Here is a 24,957-nt window from a genome sequence, read left to right on the forward strand (position 1 = left end):
AGCATGGGCAGAAAATAGCCGAGTAGCTATTACATGTAGTGCCCCCACGTCTCAATGCAAGAGATGACTTAGCAGTTGAGCTGGCTGGGCCCAAAACCTCTTTCCGCTCATCATTATAGCTGCTGAGAGACCGTATAAGGTTGGTAATATTCTGGCTCCTGCTGTTTCTTAGCCACCTCCTCATTTTCCTTATTCACGTAAAATTGAGTGATTTTGCTTGTGCTTTCTTTAGAGAAGCTCTCTTCGGAGGAGGGCCCGTGGCTCTCAGGGAGAGACCATAATTTTTATAACCACTCCAGGTCAACACCATCTTCCCCCTTAGTTCCTTATCATGTTTCCTTATACCATTTGTAGCAATCAAAGCTTTTCTGACTTTGGTCTGCAGCAACTTCTGTGTCATTCCCTTAGTGTTCTGCAGAATGCGGAGTCTAGACTGGTGGCTGGGAGTGGCTGTTGGGACCATGTAAGACCGATCCTAAAGGATCTATGTTGGTTCCCAGTATGTTTCTGAGCACACTTCAAAGTGTTGGTGCTGACCTTTAAAGCCCTAAAAGGCCTCGGCCAAGTATACCCGAAGGAATGTATTCAACCCCATCATTCAGCCCGGACACTGAGGTCCAGCTCCGAGGGCCTTCTGGCGGTTCCCTCACTGCCAGAAGAGAAGTTACAGGAAAGCAGGCAGAGGGCTTTCTTGGTAGTGACGCCCTCCCTGTGGAACACCCTCCCATCAGATGTCAAGGAACTAAAGAACCACATAACTTTTAGGAGACATCTGAAGGCAGCCCTGTATCGGGAAGGTTTTAATATTTAATGTTTTATTATGTTTTTATATGTGCTGGAAGCCGCCCTGAGTGTCTGGGGAAACCCAGTCAAAGTGGTGGCAGATAAATATTATTATATGGGACACGCGTGACGCTGTGAGTTAAAGCACTGAGCCTAGGGCTTGCCAATCAGAAGGTCGGCGGTTTGAATCCCTGTGATGGGGTGAGCTCCCGTTGCACGGTCTCTGCTCCTGCCAACCTAGCAGTTTGAAAGCATGTCAAAGTGCAAGTAGATAAATAGGTACCGCTCCAAGCGGGAAGGTAAACGATGTTTCCGTGCACTGCTCTGGTTCCCCAGAAGCGGCTTTGTCATGCTGGCCACATGACCTGGAAGCTGTACACCAGCTCCCTCGGCCAATAATGCGAGATGAGCGCCGCAAACCCAGAGTCGGTCACGACTGTACCTAATGGTCAAGGGTCCCTTTACCTTTAAATATTATTATTATTATTCTTCACACAGGATGCTGATGGCGGTGGCAGCTTCACCCCAGTGCCTTGCCAGGGCAGGAGGGGCGTGGGTCTTCCTAAAAATATTTAGCTGAGCAAGACTGGATTGCTCAAGAGAGTGGCACATGCTCAGTGGGGAGGGGGCAGATGTTTAGCTGCTGATCCATCACAAGGTTGGGAACCAGATCTCACCTGGCCCTAGTGACTCCTCCCAAGAATCCTGGGAACCAGAATTGGTTCAGGACGCTGAGAGTTGCCAGGAGACCCCTTCAGTCCTGCTGCCCAAAGACTGCAATTCCCAGAGTGGTCACCAATCCAGACTTCTTGCCAGGGAAATCTGGGAATTGTAGTTGGGTAGGTGGTGGGAGAGGGTCTCCCATCCAGTCTCCACACTTGGAGGGGGGTGTATCTCCACACTCCACACTTGGAGGGGGCTTATTTCCATGCCCTGTTTTTGTTGCCCCAAAGACTCCTCCCCAAAAAGGAAGGCAGCATCTCCGTCCAAAGGAAGAACAGAGTTGCAGACCTGCTAGACACTCAGCCCCTCCCCCCCGGCTTGGCAGAGAGGAATTGGGGGCAGGACCCTCTGCTCCCTGTCCCTGACTTGGGGGTCTCTCACCCCCCCAATGCATGAGCTGAACGGGGGGGTGGCCCTTCCCTCCTCCCTTGCAGCCCTGGGACCCCCTTCTCCCAGTTGCGCCCTAAGGGGGAAGATAGAAGAGACTCACCAGATTCCACGAGGGGCACCGAGGAAGTTTTTTTGCAAAGCAGAGAGAAGAAAGCAGCCTCCTCTTTGTTTGCAGAAAGGGACTGGGAAGGGGAGGGCTTCTGCTCTGGAGGACCTTGCCCTCCCCCCTCCACTTCCTGTCCTCTCTAGGAATCCAGCTCTGCTCCTTTTAACCCTTGGCAAGCCGAGGGCACCGAGACAGCCCCTCCCTCTCCCGGCCTGCCGGTTTCCTGCTTCTGCGCCTGCGCTCTAGGGGCTGCCATGGACTCTGCATCAAGGCCCCCCCCACTCCCAAGCACATGTTTCAGGGTGGGGATGCACCTCCCTTGCATTCTGGAAGGTGACCAATGAAGGTGCTTTTCTGCATCTCTTAGGTCATAGAACTGTTCTAAAGGATGGTGTGGAAAAATTAGGGCTGAGGGACAATTGTGAAAGGGGTTGAGGAATGTGAAAGGGAGGGGGAGAGGGAGGGGGAGAGAAGTCTCTGAGTCATTTGGTGAGGGATGTGGCTGAAGGCCTTGATTTCTCTCACACCAAATGTAACCGCTCTGTAGAAAATACTCTACAACCTGAAAATGCTGCTGCTCCGCTTGCGCTGGGCATCACGCCCCACAGGTGACATGTCATGCCCCCAAGACGCACACCAGCGCCACCCCTGCCTGCTCTCCGGCCCCAGAGCATGAAGCTCCATCACTGGGTGTGTGTGCAAGACAGTTGCCCAAGCAGATTTGTCCCCACTGACCCTCGCCATGGGGTCCATAACTGCATCTTCCATACCACTGGGAAACTGACCATTCCCTGTGCTGCTCATTAATGTGCTTGAAATACTATATCGTTAGTGGATAGGCTAGGATTAGTCCATCTTAAGACCTACAGTGTTTTGCTTCTGTAATCTGTTTTACCTATTTTCTTCCCCCCCCCTTCCCCACCTTTTATTCTATCCACCATTCCATGACCTCATGGGGATGCTGTGTTTGATTTCAGGCATTTGATTTCAGGCAAGAAATGATGGTTTTCATCTCATTACAGGAGACTGGTTGCCATTCAGGCTTCCTCGGATGATCTGTCTTAAAAATTAACCCTGGGCCACCAGCTCCCAGCATTTGTCTTCCCTCTGTTCCATTAGCTAGTCCCAAGGGTTTCGTATTTTCAGCTTTCTTGTTATGTAGCACCGTGGGTTCCTCTGATGGATTCTAATGTCTTAATTGTCTTAGCTAGAGCTTTCTTAGCTGCTTTGAATCAACCGTCAAAACAGCCAAGGTTTCTTGATGGTGTGTAATTAGTCATTGTAGAAGCTATCTGTGATGGGCAGCTGAGCTGGACAAGAGCCAGTGCCTCAGAATTCCATGAGGGCTGGAGCCTCTCTCTGATTGGCTACTAAGACAGGGGGTGGAGCCAGCACTTTTGGAGGGAAAATGAAATGAGCAGTTTCTGAGAGAGTGGAAGGATAGTTTTGTGGGAGAGGAAGGAGAAAGGAGGGTTGGTTGGTACCTCTACTTACGAATAACTCTACTTACGAATGTTTCTACTTACGAATGGAGCTCTGCCCGCCATCTTGGATGTGGTTTAGATAGGATTTTTTCTACTTACGAATTTTTAGATAGGGTTGCTTCTACTTACGAATTTTTTCTCCCAATGCATTCCTATGGGATTCGACTTACCTTTTTTTTTCGACTTACAAATGTGCGTTCGGAACGCATTAAATTCGTAAGTAGAGGTACCACTGTAATTGTAGAAGCTATCTGTGATGGGCAGCTGAGCTGGACCAGAGTCAGGGGGTGCAGTGCCTTAGAATTCCATGAGAGGGCTGGAGCCTTTCTCTGATTGGCTACCAAAACAGGGGGTGGAGCCAGCACTTTGAGGGAAAATAAAATGAGCAGTTTCTGAGAGAGCGGAGGGAAAGTTTTGTGGGAGAGGAAGGAGGAAGGAGGGTTGGTTCTCGTCTGTGTATGAAATTCACTCTGAGGAAATTATCCAAAGCTAGAGAAAAGGGTCTCTGAGCTTAGAAAGACTAATGTCTTGTGAGAGTATTCAGACAGTGTTGCTGGGATACCTGGGACCCTAAGGTATGAGGCCTCTCAAGGATCACAGATGCAGCAGTTGAAGAAATAGAAAGTCAGTTTATTCCTAACAGCAACAGGCCAAGAGGAGTCTTCTCCCGAAGTCTGGACCCAGGGCAACAGTGCCCAGAGTTTACAGTATATACCTTTTCAGCATACAACATCAGAAATGCATATTCATATATTGCAGCAAAATTAAACCAATAAGCTTGGACATCACCCTTCCTATAGCCTTTTAGGATTACTTCTGATTTTTTTCTGCCAAGGCACAGCATACTCTTACCCTATTTTGGCCTCATACACAGTCAAAGCCAAAAATCCCCTTTTGGCAGGCAAGGCAAAAAGCCCCTTATCTTTATCAGACATCCTGTGTGGAAAGCACCCAACTTCAACTTGCACATCATTTTTGCCAAACATCTTGCGACTAAGTGATGGATGCCTTCCTTTGCAGACTGTGAACACAGCTAAAGATATATGTTCTCTCAGTATGTTTTCTCGGCTAAATATATGCTTTCTGTTAATGCAGCAGTTAGGCACAGTGATTATTGCCTTTTTGAACAAGACACTAATTTGAAGCATACAGTTAGTTTCAGGAATAAGGCACCAGATTGTGAGGTACAGGTACAGTAATATGCTTTCTTCAGGTAGCCTTGCCACAACAGGAGTGAACTGGAAGGCTGGAAGCAAGGAGAAGGAGAAGCTGTGAGGATACTGTCTACTTGGGTCTCATTTCAGTCAGGAAGGGAAAGATCTTCTAGAAAGAGAAGAATCCCAAACCACTTATGAAGCGTGTGGTGACCCCCTGGTCTGCCAGAATAGCAGGAGCATGGAAACTGACAGAAAGTACCACCTTGATTAAGAATCAAAATATTAAGCTGCAACAGCTAAGTTAAGGAGCAGAAGTGAAATAACTCGAAATAAGTTCAGCATTGGCCATCCTCTCTAGACACCTGTAACATCAAAGAGGAATAACTTAAAAGAAGCAACAGAAGTTTACAAGAAGCTGTGCGTTTACTTCCTAGTTTTGAAGCCTGTAACATACACTAAATTTAGTACAATTTATTATTAAGGTAACTGTTTCCTGAAAGAACATTATCTCCTGACACATCCTTTGCTTTTTTCAACTTTGTTCTGTAAAATAAATATTTCTTGTTTGTTCAACTTCTGCCTGAATCTCCAAGGATCTTTATTTACGTTCACACAAAAACTGTAAGGTAACCCATTGTGGTTATATAGTCAGTTAGGACTGACTGAAGAAACTGACTACAATGGTACCTTGGTTCTCAAACTTATTCGATTCTGGAAGTCTGTTCGAAAACCGAAGCATTCCAAAAAAATAGATTTAACCCCCCCCCCCAGTTCCTTCAAGCACTCCTCATAAGGCTTAGTTTCAGACCCTTGATCATCTTGGTTGACCTCCTCTGCATCATCTTCATGAAGTTTTCCTTTAGCATGTAGAGAGCTGTAAACCTTAAATTTACTTTCCACAGCTGTTCCCATAAACTTTAAAGCAAAGTCAATATTGTGTCCTACATTTCTGGCCCAGCTTATCATTGATGATTTCATCATTTCATTCTTTGTATCCCACCCAAGTAAGAGCTTATACATTTTAGAAAACATTTTAACCCTGGAGCCTAATAACTCCCTTTCAAACTGAGTTTCGTTCTGCAAATCCATTTTTAAAAATCTAACTTAAATGTTGCATTCAACTGATGGTAACTTCTCACCTACAGGAAGAAGTTCCCTTTATAGGGATCCCACATACAATAAAGCAATACCACACAGCCCTAAACCTAACCTCCCAATACATCTACCTCAGCGGGTAAACTCTTGGTCTGCTGTGTCAAAGTTTTACTTGACGTTTGGACAATATTGGCAAGAGCACCTGTCATCTCACAGTCACCACTTCCCCTGGAATAAGAATCACTTCCATCCAAACAGATAAGCATGTGTGTAATTATGACAATCTGACCAATGCCTAGATGACTTAGGCCCTATATCGGACTCCTTTCTATGGGTTTCCCACCAAATATAGAGCATGGTCCAATCCCCTGGATATTCTCAGACTTACAGAAGTCCTTCTCAAGGTCATGAAGGAATCTGAAGAGGTGATTCAAGCAACAGAAAAGGAGATTTCTCATAAAGATGAGGAAGAATTTTCCGATAGTAAGAGCCAGCAGTGAAAAGGAACTTCCTCAGAAGGGAGCGGACTCTCCTTCATTGGAGGTATTTAAGAAGAAGTTGGATAGCCATCTGTCATGGATGCTTGAAATTAGATTTCTGCATTGGAGGGGTTTGGAATAGATTCCGAATCTAACTTTCTATAATTCACTTCCGGGCTTGAAAAGGTATTTTGAAGCGGCTTCTTGGACTTGGTTAAAAGAGTGGTTTGTCTTGAGAACACCTGATATTTTGGAATTGGAACGATGCAACAAAATTTATGGCTGGCATGGCTACCTGATGTACGAAAAGGGTAAAATCCATAAAGAATTTAAAAATCACACGATTAGGAGGGTGTTGATAGAGGTCTGGGAGAGAACAAGAGAAGGAATAATAGGAAAAACACCCTGGTGGTTGTCGCCAGTGGAAGCAAACACAACTTTAAACTGTTATAAAAAAGAAAATTGGCCAACATATAGAGAGATAATGGAAAATGGAAATGGAAATATTACATTGAAAAATTATGAGGAATTAAAAGAAAAGGGAATAACGTGGTTAGAGTATTTTCAAATCAAGGCAACATTCGAGAAAGATTAAAAAACAAGGGGATTCGAAAATAGAGTAACGCGATTTGAAAAGGAAATTCTGAATTGTAATGAAAAATTACTTTCAAAAATGTATAGGCTTCTAGGGGAATCAGAAATAGAACATGAAGTGAAAAATAAAAACATGTATAAATGGGAACAAGACAGGATATGAAATAGAATTAGATGATTGGAAGAAATTTTGGATGAATAACATAAAGTTTACAGCCTGCTATTCTTTAAGAGAGAACTTTATGAAACTCCATCACAGATGGTACTTGGCCATGGACAGACTAACGAAAATGAACAAAAATATGAATAACTAATGCTGGACGTGCCAAAGTACGGTTGGAACCCTATTTCATATGTGGTGGGCATGTCCAGACGTGCAAAAGTTTTGGGAAATGGTACACACTGAAATTCAAAAGTTAATAAAAATATATTTCTCTAAAAAAGCAGAAGCCTATCTTCTGGGCATTTTAGGTAAGGACATACCACACCAATATTTTCTTATATGCAACGACAGCCGCTAGAATGTTAATTGCCAAAAACTGGAAAGGAAACCTTATACCAACAAAAGCAGAATGGATGAATAAATTATGTGAATACCTGGAACTGGCGAAACTCACAGTTATAAAAAGCCAAAAGACAGGATTAAAAAACAATGGGAATGCTTAAATGATTATTTAAAGAAAACGGGCAAGGGGATTAAAACATGGCTATGTTTAGAATAACCTTGTAAGGATGTGAAATCTAAAAAGATTATGATCGACAGATAGGTTTCAATGTTTGAATTATATTATAATACTAATTGACAGGAAGACAAAGATTGAATGTGAACTACTGTGTCGAATGCGATGGAAGCATTATGTTACAATATGAATTCTTTTGTATTGATCTTATTTTATTTTTATTCGAAATTTTTCTCTTTATATTCCTCCTTTAATTTTTTCTTTTCTTTTTTTCTGTTTTGTATTCTGATTTTTGATTTTCTATAGCTAAGCAATGGAATATGCAAAGAGTGTAAAGAATGTATTTGGACTCTTTCGAAGAAGCTTTGTATTGTTTTAATGAATATTGAAATAAATAAATTTAAAAATTGGGGGGGTTCTTGTGAGTTCTTTAATTGACTTTTTTACGAGTGAAATTTTATCCACATTCCATACGCTGATATGATTTGAATGCTGGATTAATTATTTGGTGATTTATGAGAGTGGTACTGTGACTGAAGCTTCTCCCACATTCCAAATACTAAGTAGTTTTCTCTCTTGTATGAACTTTTTGATGGGAAGTGAGAATGTCCTTTCGACTGAAGCTCTTTCCACATTCCAAGCACTGATAGGGTTTCTGCTCTGTATGAATTCTTTGGTGGGAAGTCAGATGGTGGCTGTGACTAAAGCTCTTTCCACATTCCAAGCACTGATAGGGTTTCTGCCCTGTATGAATTATTTGATGGGAAATGAGATTGGAGTTGTTACTGAAGTTCTTTCCACATTCCAAGCACTGATAGGGTTTATCCCCTGTATGAATTCTTTGATGGGAAGTGAGATCCCCACTCTGACGAAAACTCTTTCCACATTCCAAGCACTGATAGGGTTTATCCCCTGTATGAATTCTTTGATGGTTAGTGAGACTCTTACTGTGCCTGAAGCTCATTCCACATTCCAAGCACTGAAAGGGTTTCTCCCCTGAATGAATTCTTTGATGGGAAGTGAGATGGTGGTGTTGACTGAAGCTCTTTCCGCATTCCAAGCACTGGTAGGGTTTCTGCCCTGTATGAATTCTTTGATGGGTAATGAGATAGGCCCCGTCCAGGAAGCTCTTCCCACATTCAAAGCACTGATATCTTTTCTCCCCTCTATGAATTCTTTGATGCAAAGTGAGACCTCGTCTCTGACTGAAGCTCTTCCCACATTCGAAGCACTGATAGGGTTTCTCCCCTGTATGAATTCTGTGATGGGTAGCGAGATCACCACTCAGACGAAAGCTCTTTCCACATTCCAAGCACTGATAGGGTTTCTCCCCTGTATGAATTCTTTGGTGGGAAGTGAGACTTTGCTTCAGACGGAAGCATTTTCCACAGTCTAAGCAGTGATAGGGTTTCTCCCCTGTATGAATTTTTTGATGGGAAGTGAGACTGTCCTTTCGACTGAAGCTCTTGCCACATTCCAAGCATTGATAGGGCTTCTGCCTTATATGAACTCTTTGGTGCGAAGTGAGACTGTCCTTTCGACTGAAGCTCTTCCCACATTCGAAGCACTGATGGGGTTTCTCCCCTGTATGAATTATTTGATGGGAAGTGAGATGGGGGCGTTGACTGAAGCTCTTTCCGCATTCCAAGCACTGATAGGGTTTCTCCCCGGTATGAACTCTTTGATGCAAAGTGAGACTGTCCTTTCGACTGAAGCTCTTCCCACATTCAAAGCACTGATAGCGTTTCTCTCCAGTATGAATTATTTGATGGGAAGTGAGGCTATTCCTTCGAATTAAGCTCTTTCTTTGATGGGAGGTGGATTGGGACCTCTGACGGACGTTTTCTCCACACTTTGAATATTTATCTGACTTCTTCTGTATGTGGATTCTGTTGTGGTCCCCCTTGTTCTTCTTCCCTTCCAATTCATCACCATCTGCAATGAAGAGAGAAGCTAATTAGAGCCTCAGGAAGAAATGATGCGCCAGATTATTGAACAATTTTCACTTCACTGCCTTAGTTGGCTGGAATTGCTTGGCTTTTATCTGGGATAGATTTTGTTTGGCTCAATCATGGAGTCCACTCCATCTCAAAGGTCAGTCATGGTTTTTCTTAAATTAAATTTAATTTTCCTTTCAAATTACAAAACTAATACAAAACAAGAAAAAGGAACATAAATACAAACAATAATAAAAGAAAATATAACAAAATATTCCAATTCCCACCCCACCCCCACCTTGTGGTGACTTCCAGCCTTTTCTGTATTGTGCTTTACATTTCTCAGTTCTTGTGTATACCTGTATGTCATTTTTTCCTTCCTTTTATTTATTTTGGGCCCTTCAACAGTCTGCTTTGAGATCAGCTTTTTCTTTTTCTTTTTTTATAAAATGCATTTTATAATCCTTAAAATTTTTCCAATCTTTGTCTATTTTTTGATCAGTTTTGTGTCTATTTCCCGTTTTTTTCCGCCAGATTCTGATATATTATCAATTTTGTTTGCCAATCATTCTTACTTGGTACTCTCTTACTTTTCAAATTCTTTTTTTATATATAAAGCATTTTATTACATTTTCCAATTAAAGCACATATAAGACAATACACAAAACAAACAAACATTAAAAAATACAATACTACACATACATCAATCTTTGTAACAATTCTTTCCAAATCTCTCATTCTCAATGCTCTGCCGAGCTTGACTTCCCTCCCTCCCCTCATTTGGTTTTCTATTCAGTTCTTATCTCGCAGTTCCTTTATACCTCCCATTTAAAGTCAATTTGTAGGATTTATTTCAGTCCTGCAAGTGTCTTTAAACTTCTACAGTTATTTTCCATATAGTCCACAAATTTACTCCAGTCCCTTTGGAACCTTGCTTCCCCCTAGTTCCGAATCCTGCTAGTCAGTCTCGCTAATTCCGCATAGTCTATCATTTTTGTCTGCCACTCTTCAATCGTCGGTAAGTCCTGGGTTTTCCATTTTTGGCCTAATAATGTCCTAGCCGCAGTTGTCGCATACACGAATAATGTACAGTCCTCCTTTGTGATCTCTTGTCCCATAATTCCTAACAAAAATGCTTCTGGTTTTTTGGGGAAAGTGTACTTGAAAACCTTTTTCAGTTCATTATATATCATTTCCCAATTTTTTAAAAACTTTTTTGCATTTCCACCACATATGATAAAAATCCCCTTCCTTCTCATTACATTTCCAGCACATTTTATTACTCATTCTATACATTTTAGCTAATTTATACATCCATCTATACATCCATCTTCCAAACATTCTCTTTCAGGGCAGTACATGCAGTAAACTTCAATGTTTGATTCCATAATTTCGACCACGCACCATATTCAATATTATGCCCAAAATCTTTTGCCCATTTTATCATCACCTCCTTTGTCAATTCATGTTTTGCATACCATTCTAACAACAGATTATACATTTTAGACAACAATTTTATTCTGCCTTCCAGCAATTCTATTTGAAATTTAGACCTGTCACGGTCCGGTCTCATCAATGGCTCCTCCTCATCCTGGAGAGTAGTGACTAGTGGGGTGCCACAGGGTTCTGTCTTGGGCCCAGTCTTGTTCAACATCTTTATCAATGACTTGGATGATGGGCTTGAGGGCATCCTGAGCAAGTTTGCAGATGACACCAAATTGGGAGGGGTGGCTAACACCCCAGAGGACAGGATCACACTTCAGAATGACCTTAACAGATTAGACAACTGGGCCAAAGCAAACAAGATGAATTTTAACAAGGAGAAATGTAAAGTACTACACTTGGGCAAAAAAAATGAAAGGCACAAATATAGGATGGGAGACACCTGGCTTGAGAGCAGTACATGTGAAAAGGATCTAGGAGTCTTGGTTGACCACAAACTTGACATGAGTCAGCAGTGTGATGCAGCAGCTAAAAAAGCCAATGCAATTCTGGGCTGCATCAATAGGAGTATAGCATCTAGATCAAGGGAAGTAATAGTACCACTGTATTCTGCTCTGGTCAGACCTCACCTGGAGTACTGTGTCCAGTTCTGGGCACCACAGTTCAAGAAGGATACTGACAAGCTGGAACGTGTCCAGAAGAGGGCAACCAAAATGGTCAAAGGCCTGGAAACGATGCCTTATGAGGAACGGCTTAGGGAGCTGGGTATGTTTAGCCTGGAGAAGAGAAGGTTAAGGGGTGATATGATAGCCATGTTCAAATATATAAAAGGATGTCATACAGAGGAGGGAGAAAGATTGTTTTCTGCTGCTCCAGAGAAGCGGACACGGAGCAACGGATTCAAACTACAAGAAAGAAAATTCCACCTAAACATTAGGAAGAACTTCCTGACAGTAAGAGCTGTTCGGCAGTGGAATTTGCTGCCAAGGAGTGTGGTGGAGTCTCCTTCTTTGGAGGTCTTTAAGCAGAGGCTTGACAGCCATCTGTCAGGAATGCTTTGATGGCGTTTCCTGCTTGGCAGGGGGTTGGACTGGATGGCCCTTGTGGTCTCTTCCAACTCTATGATTCTATGATTCTATCAAGACGTCGGCAAGGCAAGGGTCCACGGAGCAAAGATCAAGACGTCGGCAAGGCAAGGGTCCAAGGAGCAAGGATCAAGACGTCAGCAAGGCAAGGGTCCACGGAGCGAGGATCAAGACGTCGACAAGGCAAGGGTCCACGGAGCAAGGATCAAGACGTCGGCAAGGCAAGGGTCCATGGAGCAAAGATCAAGACGTCGGCAAGGCAAGGGTCCAAGGAGCAGGAGGCCAGATGCAATCAGGCAGGGATAGCGTTGCTGTAGCAAAGAGCTGAAGGGAAATGCTGGGCTTTTATCCCTCCCAGCTCCTGCCACCAGGTGCAGTGAGATCTCAAGTGGCCTCACCTGGGTGACTACTCCTTGCCTCTCCAGCACAAGCTGATGCCTTCACCTGTGTGGCCATGCCTTGCTTCCCCAGCACAAGCTGAGGCAGGCCCCAGTCCTGCAAGGCACTACAGACCCCAGAGTCTGACTCCTGCCCATACTCCTGACAGTACTCCCCCCCCATAGGGAAAACGGGGTTCCACCCCTGGTCATGGCCCAGGCTACCTGGGAACCTCTGATGGAAGACCCGAACCTTATCCCCAACCTGGAACGCAGGTCCTTGCCACCGCCGTCGATCCGCTTGCACCTTATAGTCCACTTTGGCCCTCTCTAGGTGCTGTACCAGGTCGGCTTGTGTCTCCTGGATGTGGGAGACCCGATCATTGGCGGACGGCACGAGAGAAGCCGCGGGGGTGCAGGGATGATTGCATGGGTGGTACTCTTGGAGGGCCCCGAGTTCAGGGGACGACAAGTTCATGGGCCGACGTCCGGTGCGGTGATGTTCCAGGAACAGCCGAACCTTATCCCCAACCTGGAACACAGGTCCTTGCCACCGCCGTCGATCCGCTTGCACCTCATAGTCCGCTTTGGCCCTCTCTAGGTGCTGTGCCAGGTCGGCTTGTGTCCCCTGGATGTGGGAGACCCGATCATTGGCGGAAGGCACGAGAGAAACCGTGGGGGTGCAGGGATGGTTGCATGGGTGGTACCCTCGGAGGGCCCCAAGTTCAGGGGCCGACAAGGCATAAATGCGGCCAAAGGGTATCTCTGCTCCCGGCTGCAGATCAATGGGGCAATCATAAGTCCGATGGGGGGGCAAAGTCTCGGTCCCTTCCTTCTCAAACACGTCCACCAAGTCCCGGTAGGGCTCCGGGATTAACCGGACATCCGGAGATGCTATTCCGTCAGGGGCAGTCCCCTGTAAGGTGGAAGAAGTAAGAGTCGGCTGGTGAGACGCCCCCGGCGCTTGTGGCAATGGAGGTAACACTGGGGGTTGAGCGCAGACATCCTGGCAGAAGGATGATGAAAAAGACAGTGTCCGCTGCGCCCATGAAATGGCGGGGTCATGCCGGATCAACCAGGGACTACCCAGGACCACAGCCTGGGGGGGGGGTAGTGGCTGGAGGAGCCCCACGCCTCCCCCTGAATTTATGTGGCACTGGGACGGGGAGAGTCCGTTGGGCTGGGGCCGCAGCAGGGATTGCTCGAAGAGCTCACACCTCCCCCTGGAGCGTAGCTACCTGCATGTGGAGGTGCTTCAGCACAGTGGCGAGGTCCATAGGCTGGGCTCTGTCCATCTCGCACCCTGGCCGGGACGTGGGTGGGCCACAGCAAACTGTCACGGTCCGGTCGGCGGGCGTCAGGACCAGAGGCAAGATGGTGGTGAAGAAGCAGGAACAGGTGCAGGGCTGAGGGTCCAGCAGCAGGCAGTTGCAGGGTCAAGGAGCAAGGCAGAGACGAAGGTCCAAGGGGCAAGAAGCAAGGCGAAGGCGCAAGGAACAAGAAGCAAGGCGAAGGCTCAAGGAACAAGACGCAAGGCGAAGGTCCAAGGGTCGAGGAGCAAGGCAAAGGCAAAGCAAGGGTCCCAGGAGCAAGGAGCAAGGCGAAGGATCAAGGAACAAGAAGCAAGGCGAAGGTCCAAGGAACAAGAAGCAAGGCGAAGGTCCAAGGAACAAGAAGCAAGGCGAAGGTCCAAGGAACAAGAAGCAAGGCGAAGGCAAAGCAAAGGTCCCAGGAACAAGAAGCAAGGTGAAGGCCCAAGGGTCGAGGAGCAAGGCGAAGGTCCAAGGGTCGAGGAGCAAGGCGTCGACAAGGCGAGGGTCCAAGGAGCAAGGATCAAGACGTCGGCAAGGCAAAGGTCCATGGAGCAAGGATCAAGACATCGGCAAGGCAAGGATCCAAGGAGCAAAGATCAAGACGTCGGCAAGGCAAGGGTCCAAGGAGCAAGGAGCAAGACGTCAGCAAGGCAAGGGTCCATGGAGCGAGGATCAAGACGTCAACAAGGCAAGGGTCCATGGAGCAAAGATCAAGACGTCGGCAAGGCAAGGGTCCAAGGAGCAGGAGGCCAGATGCAACCAGGCAGGGATAGCGTTGCTGTGGCAAAGAGCTGAAGGGAAATGCTGGGCTTTTATCCCTCCCAGCTCCTGCCACCAGGTGCAGTGAGATCTCAAGTGGCCTCACCTGGGTGACTACTCCTTGCCTCTCCAGCACAAGCTGATGCCTTCACCTGTGTGGCCACGCCTTGCTTCCCCAGCACAAGCTGAGGCAGGCCCCAGTCCTGCAAGGCACTACAGGCCCCAGAGTCTGACTCCTGCCCATACTCCTGACAAGACCTTTTGTCCTCAAAGCCTATTTTTTATCCTTTGAGAATATATCATTTACTTGATGGTATTGCAACCAACTAGTCAAAGAGTCTTTAATTTCCTCATAAGATTTCAATTTCCAGCCATGTTCGGATTTTCTTAATATTTCCTCATAGGTTGGCCTCCTCCCTTCCATATTAATCTTTTTCTCTAACAGCGGTTTATTTCTTTCCCATACATCAAACAAAGACTTTCTTATCACATGATTTGTAAAACCTTTATGAACTTTTTTTCTTGTCATACCAAAGATATGAATGCCAACCAAATCTGTTGTCGTAACCTTCCAAATCTAATAAGTCTGTATTTCCCAGTGTTATCCAATCCTTTAGCCAACAGAGACAGGACGCCTCATAATATAGTCTGATGTCCGGCATGGAGAGTCCACCTCTCTCTTTTCTATCCACCAAATTTTTATATTTTATTCTTGGTTTCTTCCCCTGCCAGACAAATCTCTGCAAATCTTTTTGCCATTCTTTGAATTATCTTGTCCCCTTTATTATAGGAATCGTTTGAAACAAAAATAACATTTTGGGTAATACATTCATCATTACTGCAGCTATTCTCCCAAGGAACAACAACTTCATTCGGTTCCATATTTCTAGATCTTTCTTTATCTCTTTCCATGTTGGTTCATAATTGTCATTAAATAAGTTTATTTTTTTTGCTGTCATCCAGATTCCCAAATATTGTACCTTTTTTACTATTGCAATACCATGTTTCTGCTGTAATTGTTCCTTTTCTTCTTTTTCCAAATTTTTGGTCACCATCTTCGTTTTTTGTTTATTTAGTTTAAATCCCGCTAATTGTCCAAATTTTTCTATTGCTTCTATCACTTCTGCAACACTTTCTTTGGGGTTTTCCAAGGTAAGAACTAAATAATCTGCAAAGGCCTTTAATTTAAATTCTTTTGCACCTACTTTAATTCCTTTGATTGTTTGGATTTCTCTGATTCTATTTAGCAATACTTCCAGAACCGTGATGAACAATAACGGCGATAGTGGACATCCTTGTCTAGTTCCTTTCGTAATTTCGAAGTAATCTGTTAAAACATTATTTATTATCAATTCTGCTCTTTGTTTTGAATAGATTGCTTCTATTCCATTCAGGAAGGATCCCCCTACTTCCATCAATTCCAGGTTCTTCTTCATAAACTGCCAAGATATATTATCAAAAGCTTTTTCTGCATCAATAAACATTAAAACTGCAGGTTTATCTATTCTGGTCTCCAAATACTCTATTACGTCTATAATATGTCTTACATTATCCTTTAATTGTCAACCAGGTAGAAATCCTGCTTGATCTTTATGAATCATCTCCTTCAATATCTCTTTCAATCTTGTTGCCATTATTCTGGTTACAGGTAGGTAGCCGTGTTGGTCTGGATCGAAGTAAAATAAAAAAATTCCTTCAGTAGCACCTTAAAGACCAACTAAGTTTTTATTTTGGTATGAGCTTTCGTGTGCATGCACACTTCTTCAGATACAGTGAAATGGAAGTTTCCAGGCACTTATGTAGAGAAGGGGTGGGGAGGGGTGGGGATGGGGATGGGGAGGGGGGATCACTCAGAAGGGTGGTGGAAATGGGTGATTGACTGACTGATAGCTGTTGATGACCGCAAACGACTGCAAATGGTTTTGCATGAAAAAGCAAGGGTTGAAATGGCTGAAGATCGCTTATCATGTATAATGTGATAAGAACCCGATATCTCTGTTCAAACCAGGTCCCTCCATGGTTTTGAGCTTGGTGATAAGTTGCAATTCAGCAACTTCTCTTTCCAGTCTATTTCTGAAATTCTTTTGTAGTAAGACAGCTACTTTGAGATCTTGTATAGAATGTCCTGGGAGATTGAAGTGTTCTCCTACTGGTTTTTCTGTCTTCTGGTTCCTGATGTCAGATTTATGTCCATTTATCCTTTGGCGTAGGGTTTGGCCTGTTTGTCCAATATAGAGAGCTGAAGGGCACTGTTGGCATTTGATGGCATACACAATGTTAGAGGATGAGCAATTAAATAGTCCTGAGATGGTATGTTGGATGTTGTTGGGGCCAGTAATGGTGTTGTCTGGGTGTATGTGGCAGCAAAGTTGGCATCTGGGTTTATTGCAGGCTCTGGTACCAGTGTCCATGTTAAGTCTGGTGGTTGTATTATTGTGGGTGAGGAGTTGTTTAAGATTGGGTGGCTGTCTGTAGGCAATGAAAGGTCTTCCTCCCAGAGCTTGAGAAAGGGAGCGGTCATTGTCCAGGAGAGGCTGTAGATCTCTGATGATGCGTTGTACTGTTTTAGCTTGGGAGCTGTATGTGATGACTAGTGGTGTTCTGTTATTTTCTTTTTTGGGTCTGTCTTGCAGCAGGTTCTCTCTAGGTATCTGTCTGGCTCTGTTGATCTGTTGTTTAACTTCATCAGGTGGATATTTTAGTTCTAAAAAGGTTTGCTGTAGATCTCTTAGGTGAGATTCTCTGTCTGTAGAGTTGGAACAGATGCGGTTGTAACGTAAGGCCTGGCTGTATACGATGGATTGTTTGGTATGTTTGGGATGGTAGCTAGAAGCATGTAGATATGTTTGTCGGTCAGTTGGTTTTCTGTATAAGGTGGTGTCTATACGTCCATCCTGTATTTTTATAGTAGTGTCCAAAAAATGTATTTCTTGCATAGATTGGTTCATTGTTAGGTTGATGGTGGGGTGAAAGTCATTGAATGTCTGGTGGAAGGTTTCCAGGGTCTGTTGTCCATGTGTCCAGATAATAAAAATATCGTCAATGTATCGCAGGTACAGGAGAGGTTTGAGTGGGTAGGAGTTAAGGAAACGTTGTTCTAAATCTGCCATGAAGATGTTGGCATACTGTGGGGCCATGCGGGTGCCCATGGCTGTGCCGCTGATCTGGAGGAACAGGTCATCACCAAATTTGAAGTGGTTGTGGGTAAGGACAAAGTGGCAGAGTTTGGTAGCAAAGTCCGCTGTGGTTTTATCTGAAATGGTGTTCCTTATGGCTTGTAAACCATCATTGTGTGGGATGTTGGTATATAGAGATTCCACATCCATAGTGGCTAGTATAGTATTGTTAGGAAGATTGTTCAAATATTGTATTTTCCTCAGAAAATCTGTGGTGTCACGTACGTAGCTGGGAGCACTGATAGCATATGGTTTCAGAACAGAGTCCATATAGCCGGAAACACCCACTGTAATGGTGCCAATACCTGAGATGATGGGGCGTCCTGGGTTTCCTGGTTTGTGTATTTTGGGTAGAAGATAGAAAGTTCCTGGCCGAGGTTCCGCTGGTGTGTTTGTGAGGATCTGTTCTTGGATGTGTAGGGGTAGCTCCTTAATAATCTTGTTCAGTTCTTTTTTGTATGCTTGTGTGGGGTCTGAGTCCAATTTCATGTAAAAGGCAGTATTGGAAAGTTGTCTGTGGGCCTCTTGGATGTAATCAGTTTTGTTCATGATGACGACAGCTCCACCCTTGTCTGCCTCTTTAATTATAATGTCTGGGTTGTTCCTGAGATTTTCCATGGCTCTCCTTTCAGCATGGTTTAGATTTTGTTGTAAGCGATGGTGTTTTCTGGTCACATCCGTTTGGATTCTGTGGCGGAAGCATTCGATGTACAGATCTAGTGTGGTATTGCGTCCATCAGGAGGGGTCCATGTGGAGTCCCTTTTTGTGTAACTTCTTTTCGGTGGTAGTTGGTGGTCAATGTTCTGTTCATTGATGCGTTTGGAGGGTGATGGTTGTTCCCCAGTAAGTTGAGAGGTGTTGTGTTGCCATTATTGTTGCCATTATGTCTGCTAAAATATTATAATCATTATTCAACATTGGTCTGTAATTTTTCACATCTAATCCATCTGCGCCTGGTTTTGGAATCAAAGTTATATATGCTTCTTTCCAAGTGTTTGGGATCCTTCCTCCTATAAGTATGTTATTCATTACTTCTACTAAAACAGGTGTTAATTGTCCATTTAAAACTTTATAATATTTTGCTGATAGTCCATCCGGTCCTGGAGTTTTTCCTTGTTTCATTTTCTTTATCGCATTTTGAATCTCTTGTACTGTTATTGAAGCATTCAATTTCTTTCTCTCTTTTTCGGGAATTTGCATTAATTTATATTTCTCCAAGTACTCTTTTATCTTCTTACCATCTTCTTTTCCTCTGCTATATAAATTTCTATAATATCTTTGAAGGCTCTCCTAATTTCCTTTGGGTCTTCCGTCATTTCTTCATCAACCTTAATTTTATTTATTACATACTTTTCGAATTCTTCACGATTAGGAGTCTAGTGGTCAGGGCCGGCTCTACGGCCAGGCTGGGTGGCGCAGGGCGCCATGACGCCAGCCCGCCAGGGGGGGCGCCATGCAGCCCGCCTGCCCGCCCGCCGGCCGCGCAGCAAGCCCGCGCGCCCACCTGTCACGCAGCAGTGCTCTCGGCGGTCGCGCTGCACGCTGAGCCCGCCCACCCGCCTGTTGCGCTGGAAAACAGGGCGGCGGGGGGCGGCAGAGGGATCCGTCGCACCACGGCGCCAGGGCACCAAAGGTGCTTAAGACAGCCCTGCTAGTGGTTGCAGTTGCATACATCATTATGCATCTGTCTTTTTCTTTAATATCATCATTTAACATTCCTAATAAAAATATCTCTGGGTCCTTCCTGAAGGAGTACTTAACTACTTTTTAAAGCTCTTTGTAGATTTCTTCACAAAATTTCTTGATTTCTTTCCAATGCCACCAGACGTGTATAAATGTTCCAATTTCACTATGGCACCTCCAACAAATATTACTACTGCCTTTATATATCTTTGCCCGTGTTAAATACCACCTATATTGCATTTTAAGCACATTTTCTTTCAAATCATAATTTGGGGTAAAATTTATATCCCTTTTCCAAAATAATTCCCATCTTTCTAACATAATCGTTTCCCCCAAATCTTGTGCCCATCTAATCATTACTTCTTTTATCTGTTCATCTTTTGTTTCCCATTCCATTCCCATTTGTTTCCCATTTTCCTGGTTTTATATAATAATTTTTCTTTTCTCTTTATTTCCTCCAACAAATTCATTTTTTTTCTTTTCTGAATATCGAGTTCTGTTGAATAAAATAACCCCTTTGTTGTTGTTTAGTCGTTTAGTCGTGTCCGACTCTTTGTGACCCCATGGACCATAGCACACCAGGCACTCTTCCACTGCCTCCTGCAGTTTGGTCAAACTCATGTTTGTACCTTTGAGAACACTGTCCAAGCATCTCATCCTCTATCGTCCCCTTCTCCTAGCACCCTCAATCTTTCCCAACATCAGGGTCTTTTCCAGGGAGTCTTCTCTTCTCATTAGGTGGCCAAAGTACTGGAGCCTCAACTTCAGGATCTGTCCTTCCAGTGAGCACTCATGGCTGATTTCTTTAAGAATGGATAGGTTTGATCTTCTTGCAGTCCATGGGACACTCAAGAGTCTCCTCCAGCACCATAATTCAAAAGCATCAATTCTTCGGCGATCAGCCTTCTTTATGGTCCAGCTCTCACTTCCATACATAACTACTAGGAAAACCATGGCTTTAACTATACAGACCTTTGTCGGCAAGGTGATGTCTCTGCTTTTTAAGATGCCGTCTAGGTTTGTCATTGCTCTCCGCCCAAGAAGCAGGCGTCTTCTAATTTCGTGACTGCTGTCACCTCAACTTCAGGATCTGTCCTTCCAGTGGGCACTCAGGACTGATTTCCTTGAGAATGGATAGATTTGATCTTCTTGCAGTCCATGGGACTCTCTTGCAGTCCATGGGACTCTCAAGAGTCTCCTCCAGCACCATAATTCAAAAGCATCAATTCTTCGGTGAAAAGGAGAAGGAACTTGAGAAGGAACTGACAAGCCACTCCAGTATCCCTGCCAAGAAAACTCCATGGACAAAGACAGCAGGCATATAAAAATAACCCCTTACCACTGCTTTTCCAGCTTCCCAAACTGTTTTTAAATCTACTTCTCCATTACAATTTAATTCAAAATACTCCTTCATTAATTTACGTGCTCCTTGTAATACTTTTTCATTCCTTAATAGAAAAACATTCATTCTCCTTTTTTAAAAAAAAAATTCTTGATCCTTTTCATTTAAAATTAATGTCACCAGATTGTGATCTGCTATTGTCTTGGGTTGTATCTCTACTTTGCCTATTCTTATTCTTAAGTCCTTCAATACCCATATTCCATCGAGTCTACATTCTTTTTGAATGGGGTGTCTGTACCTCCACGAATAAATCAAATCTAAATTATCCACCATTCCAAAGAAATTTTTGGGTAATTTATTCTCTCTGTTTTTTCTTTCTGTTTGCTGTTCTATCAACTTCCGGATTTGTTACTCCATTTAAGTCTCCCATAATGAGGAGACCAACTCTGTATTGCTTCATTGGTAACAGTAGAGGAAAAATGACTATGACTCACACTTATTCTAAGCACAACAGCCACAAGAGCTCCTGACTCAGCATTCAGCTAGGAGATGTTGAATGTACTCTGCTCTCTCCTATCTCTCCTTCCCAACACCCAATTTAAACCAATTCATGAACTCAGAACTCATACACCGACCACCAATGATGAACAATATGTTATAGATATTCCTGTAAATCTATTCTGCTATTTTTGAGAATCATATGAGAAGACTGAGAAGACTCAGTGTACATATTTGTATTAGTCCTTTATGATCCTTGTTTTTAAAAGCAAATAAAAGTCATTCCAAAAATAAAATAAAAAGGCAACACACAGAATCTGCGTTCAATCTGCAAAGCTGGATCCGGTTACTTTAAAGAGTCATGGCTTCTAGTGCTGTGTGACGGATCGATAAGTTGTCTAACATTCAACCACGGTACTGGTTGTATACATTTTGAGGTGCCAATACATTGTGGTGGCCGGGGAAACTGTGATGTATTCCTAGCTCAAACTGCCTGCAGATGACAAAGGCGCAGGCAGGGAGGTGGAGGAGCCCAAAAATGTGCTAACCTTCTCAATCTCCATGTGCCTGCCTTCCTGCTTCCTCCCACCCCCAAGCTCAGCAAGCCCCGATATCTCTCCAGCTCCATCCCTCCATGTCCCCATCTCTACTCCCCTGGAACTCACCTGATCTCTCGGAGGTCCCTGAGAGGGAACACTCAGAGGCTGTGAGGAGAGATGCAGGAGACAACCTGACCAGGTCAACTGTCCATCTTCCCCCTTCCATCCTCGCTAGATTTACAGATTCAGTCTCTTTCATCCTTCCTGAGGAGTTGAGAAGCCACAACAAGCTGCAGGGTCCTGGGAGAGAGGAAGAAGCAAAAAATAAAATTAAAAAATTCCTTCCAGTAGCCCCTTAGAGACCATGCACACGAAAGCTCATACCAATGACAAACTGAGTATCTCAGGTTCTACTGGAAGGAATTTATTTATTTCCTATAAGTTTGGTAATAGTATCTGGCTCCTGCTGTTTCTTAGCCACCTCCTCATTCATGTAAAATTGAGTGATTTTTGCTTGTGCTTTCTTTAGAGAAGCTCTCGTCGGAGGAGGGCCCGTGGCTCTTGGGGAGAGACCATAATTGTTTTTGTAACCACTCCAGGTCAACACCATCTTTCCCCTTAGTTCCTTATCATGTTTCCTTATACCATTTGTAGCAATCAAAGCTTTTCTAACTTTAGTCTCCAGCAACTTCTGTGTCATTCACTTAGTGTTCTGCAGAATGTGGAGGCTAGACTGGTGGCTGGGAGTGGCTGTTGGGACCATGTAAGACCAATCCTAAAGTATCTACATTGGTTCCCAGTATGTTTCCGAGCACAATTCAAAGTGTTGGTGCTGACTTTAAAGCCCAAAATGGCCTTGTCCCAGTATACCCGAAGGAGAGTCTCCACCCCTATCATTCAGCTCGGACACTGGCGGTTCCCTCACTGAAAGAAGATAAGTTACAGGGAAGCAGGCTGAGGGTCTTCTCAGTAGTGGCACCCTCCCTGTGGAACACCCTCCCATCAGATGTCAAGGAAATAAAGAACCACACAACTTTTAGCAGACATCTGAAGGCAGCCCTGTATCGGGAAGTTTTTAATGTCTGATATTTTATTATGTTTTTATATGTACTGGAAAACCCAGTGCAGGGAAACCCAGTCAGATGCGTGGCTGGTATATAGTATTATTAGTACAGTGGTACGTCGGGTTGCATACGCTGCAGGTTACATACACTGCACGTTACAAACTCCTCTAACCCAGAAATAATGCTTCAGGTTAAGAACTTTGCTTCAGAATAATAACAGAAATTGTGCTCTGGCGGCGCAGTGGAAGTGGGAGGCCCAATTAACTAAAGTGGTGCTTCAGGTTAAGAACAGTTTCAGGTTAAGAACAGACCTCCAGAACGAACTAAGTACTTAACCCGATGTACCACTGTCTGCTATGGCTTATTTTATGGCTACGTCTTATTTTTGGAGAAACAGGGTATTCACAGGATTCTGATGGCAGCGGCAGCTTCACCCCAGTGCCTTGCCAGGGCATAGGGGGCATGGGTGTTCCTGAAAATATTTAGCTGAGCAAGACTGGATTGCTCACGAGAGTGGTACATGCTCAGTGGGGAGGGGGCAGATGTTTAGCTGCTGATCCATAACAAGGTTGGAAACCAGATATCACCTGGCCCTAGGACTCCTCCCAAGACAAGGAGGCACCTACAGTCCTGCTGCCCCGAAGTCCAAAGACTGCAATTCCCAGAGTGGTCACCAATCCACACTTCTTGCCAGGGAACTCTGGGAATTGTAGTTGGGTAGGTGGTGGGAGAGGGTCTCCACACTTGGGCTTCTCCTCCCTCGGATTCCTGGGATGCTTATCTGTGTTATGAAAGGCGACTCTCCCCTAAATCTGAAGGGGGCTTTTTTGCATGCCCTGCTTTTGTTGCCCCAAAGACTCCTCCCCAAAAAGGAAGGCAACATCTCCGTCCAAAGGAAGAACAGAGTTGCAGACCTGCTGGACACTCAGCCCCCCCCCCGGCTTGGCAGAGAGGAATTGGGGGCAGGACCCACTGCTCCCTGTCCCTCACTTGGGGGTCTCCCCCCCACCATGCATGAGCCTCCTCCCTTGCAGCCCTGGGACCCCCTTCTCCCAGTTGCACCCTAAAGGGGAAGATGGAAGAGACTCACCAGATTCCAGGAGGGGCACCTTGGAAGTTTTTGCAAAGCAGAGAGAAGAAAGCAGCCTACTCTTTGTTTGCAGGAAGGGGCTGGGCAGAGGAGGGCTCCTGCTCTGGAGGACCTTGCCCTCCCCCGCCCTCCACTTCCTGTCCTCTCTAGGAATCCAGCTCTGCTCCTTTTACGGGAAGACACCGAGACCGCCCCCTCCCTCTCCCTGCTTGCCGTTTTCCTGCTTCTGCGCCTGCGCTCTAGGGGCTGCCCTCCCTTCTCCATCTCTGCCCCCTCCCTTCTCCATCTGTGCCAAGGACTTTGCATCAAGGCCCCCCCCCCCAATCTTATGCAGACTAAATACAAGGGAGATGGGGGTTCCCCGTTACTATTCTGCAGTGTACATCTGGATCCCTAAATAACTGGATGTTAAAGCAGCCTTCTCAAGAGCACACGGGGACAAACCCTACAAGAGACAACGCGCCTTCTCACATACCAGAGAATGCACACGGGGGGGGGAGGGGGGAGCCGTATCAGGGCCCCGAGTGCGGGAAGAGGTTTGACGATAAGTATATTCTAAAGAGCCATCAAAGGAACCACAGGGGACGAGAGATGTCGAAACAGCTTCTGACGGCGCCCCCGTCTTGCATCCTCTCAGAGAATTGACACAGGGACACCAGCACATGATTTGTGAGATTGAATAGCAAGGATTTGGCCTTTATAAACATTAAGGCATCCACCTTCGAGATGAACCTTCCCCTCCCTCCCTCAACAAATACTTGAGGTGGGAAATGGCTTAATAAAAAGAGTTAACAAGGACTCGAACCAAGGGCTTCAAGTTACAGGGATGGAGATTCCGACCAAACATACAGAGAAACCTTCTGACAGTAAGAGCTGTTCGAAAGTGGAATGGTCTACCTCAGTAAGTTGTGGACTCCATCTTTAAGCAGAAGTTGGATGGCCTTCTGTCATGGATGCTTTAGCTGAGATTCCTGCACTGCAGGGGGTTGGACTAGATAACCCTTGGGGGTCCCTTCCAACTCTAAGATTCTATGATTCCAATATAGATCATTGGCATACCAATACACACACACACACACACATATATATATATATATATATATATATATATATATATATATATATATATATATATATATATTTGTATTGGCATTAAAAA

At 44.6% G+C, this 24,957-nt stretch overlaps 1 protein-coding gene across 4 annotated transcripts in view; it reads right to left on the minus strand.

Moving 5' to 3' along the window:
• The window catches only part of LOC118081506 (zinc finger protein 345-like), a 52,473-nt gene extending 28,557 nt beyond the window's left edge, over positions 1–23,916 (minus strand). For 3 of the 4 annotated variants that reach the window (XM_060269072.1, XM_060269083.1, XM_060269076.1), the window contains exons 1-2: positions 23,799–23,916; positions 21,771–21,944 (exon numbers count right to left, since the gene is read on the minus strand). In XM_060269072.1, coding sequence (XP_060125055.1) covers positions 21,771–21,903 — 133 coding nt within the window. In that variant the 5' untranslated portion in view covers positions 21,904–21,944; positions 23,799–23,916. Of the gene's footprint in view, positions 1–1,996; positions 2,265–21,770; positions 21,945–23,798 lie in introns of those variants that run through there. The other variant, XM_060269079.1, reaches the window with a different exon arrangement.
• Between the last annotated feature and the right edge of the window lie 1,041 nt (positions 23,917–24,957).

This window comes from Zootoca vivipara, chromosome 2 (assembly GCF_963506605.1).
Source record: "Zootoca vivipara chromosome 2, rZooViv1.1, whole genome shotgun sequence".
NCBI lineage: Eukaryota > Metazoa > Chordata > Lepidosauria > Squamata > Lacertidae > Zootoca > Zootoca vivipara.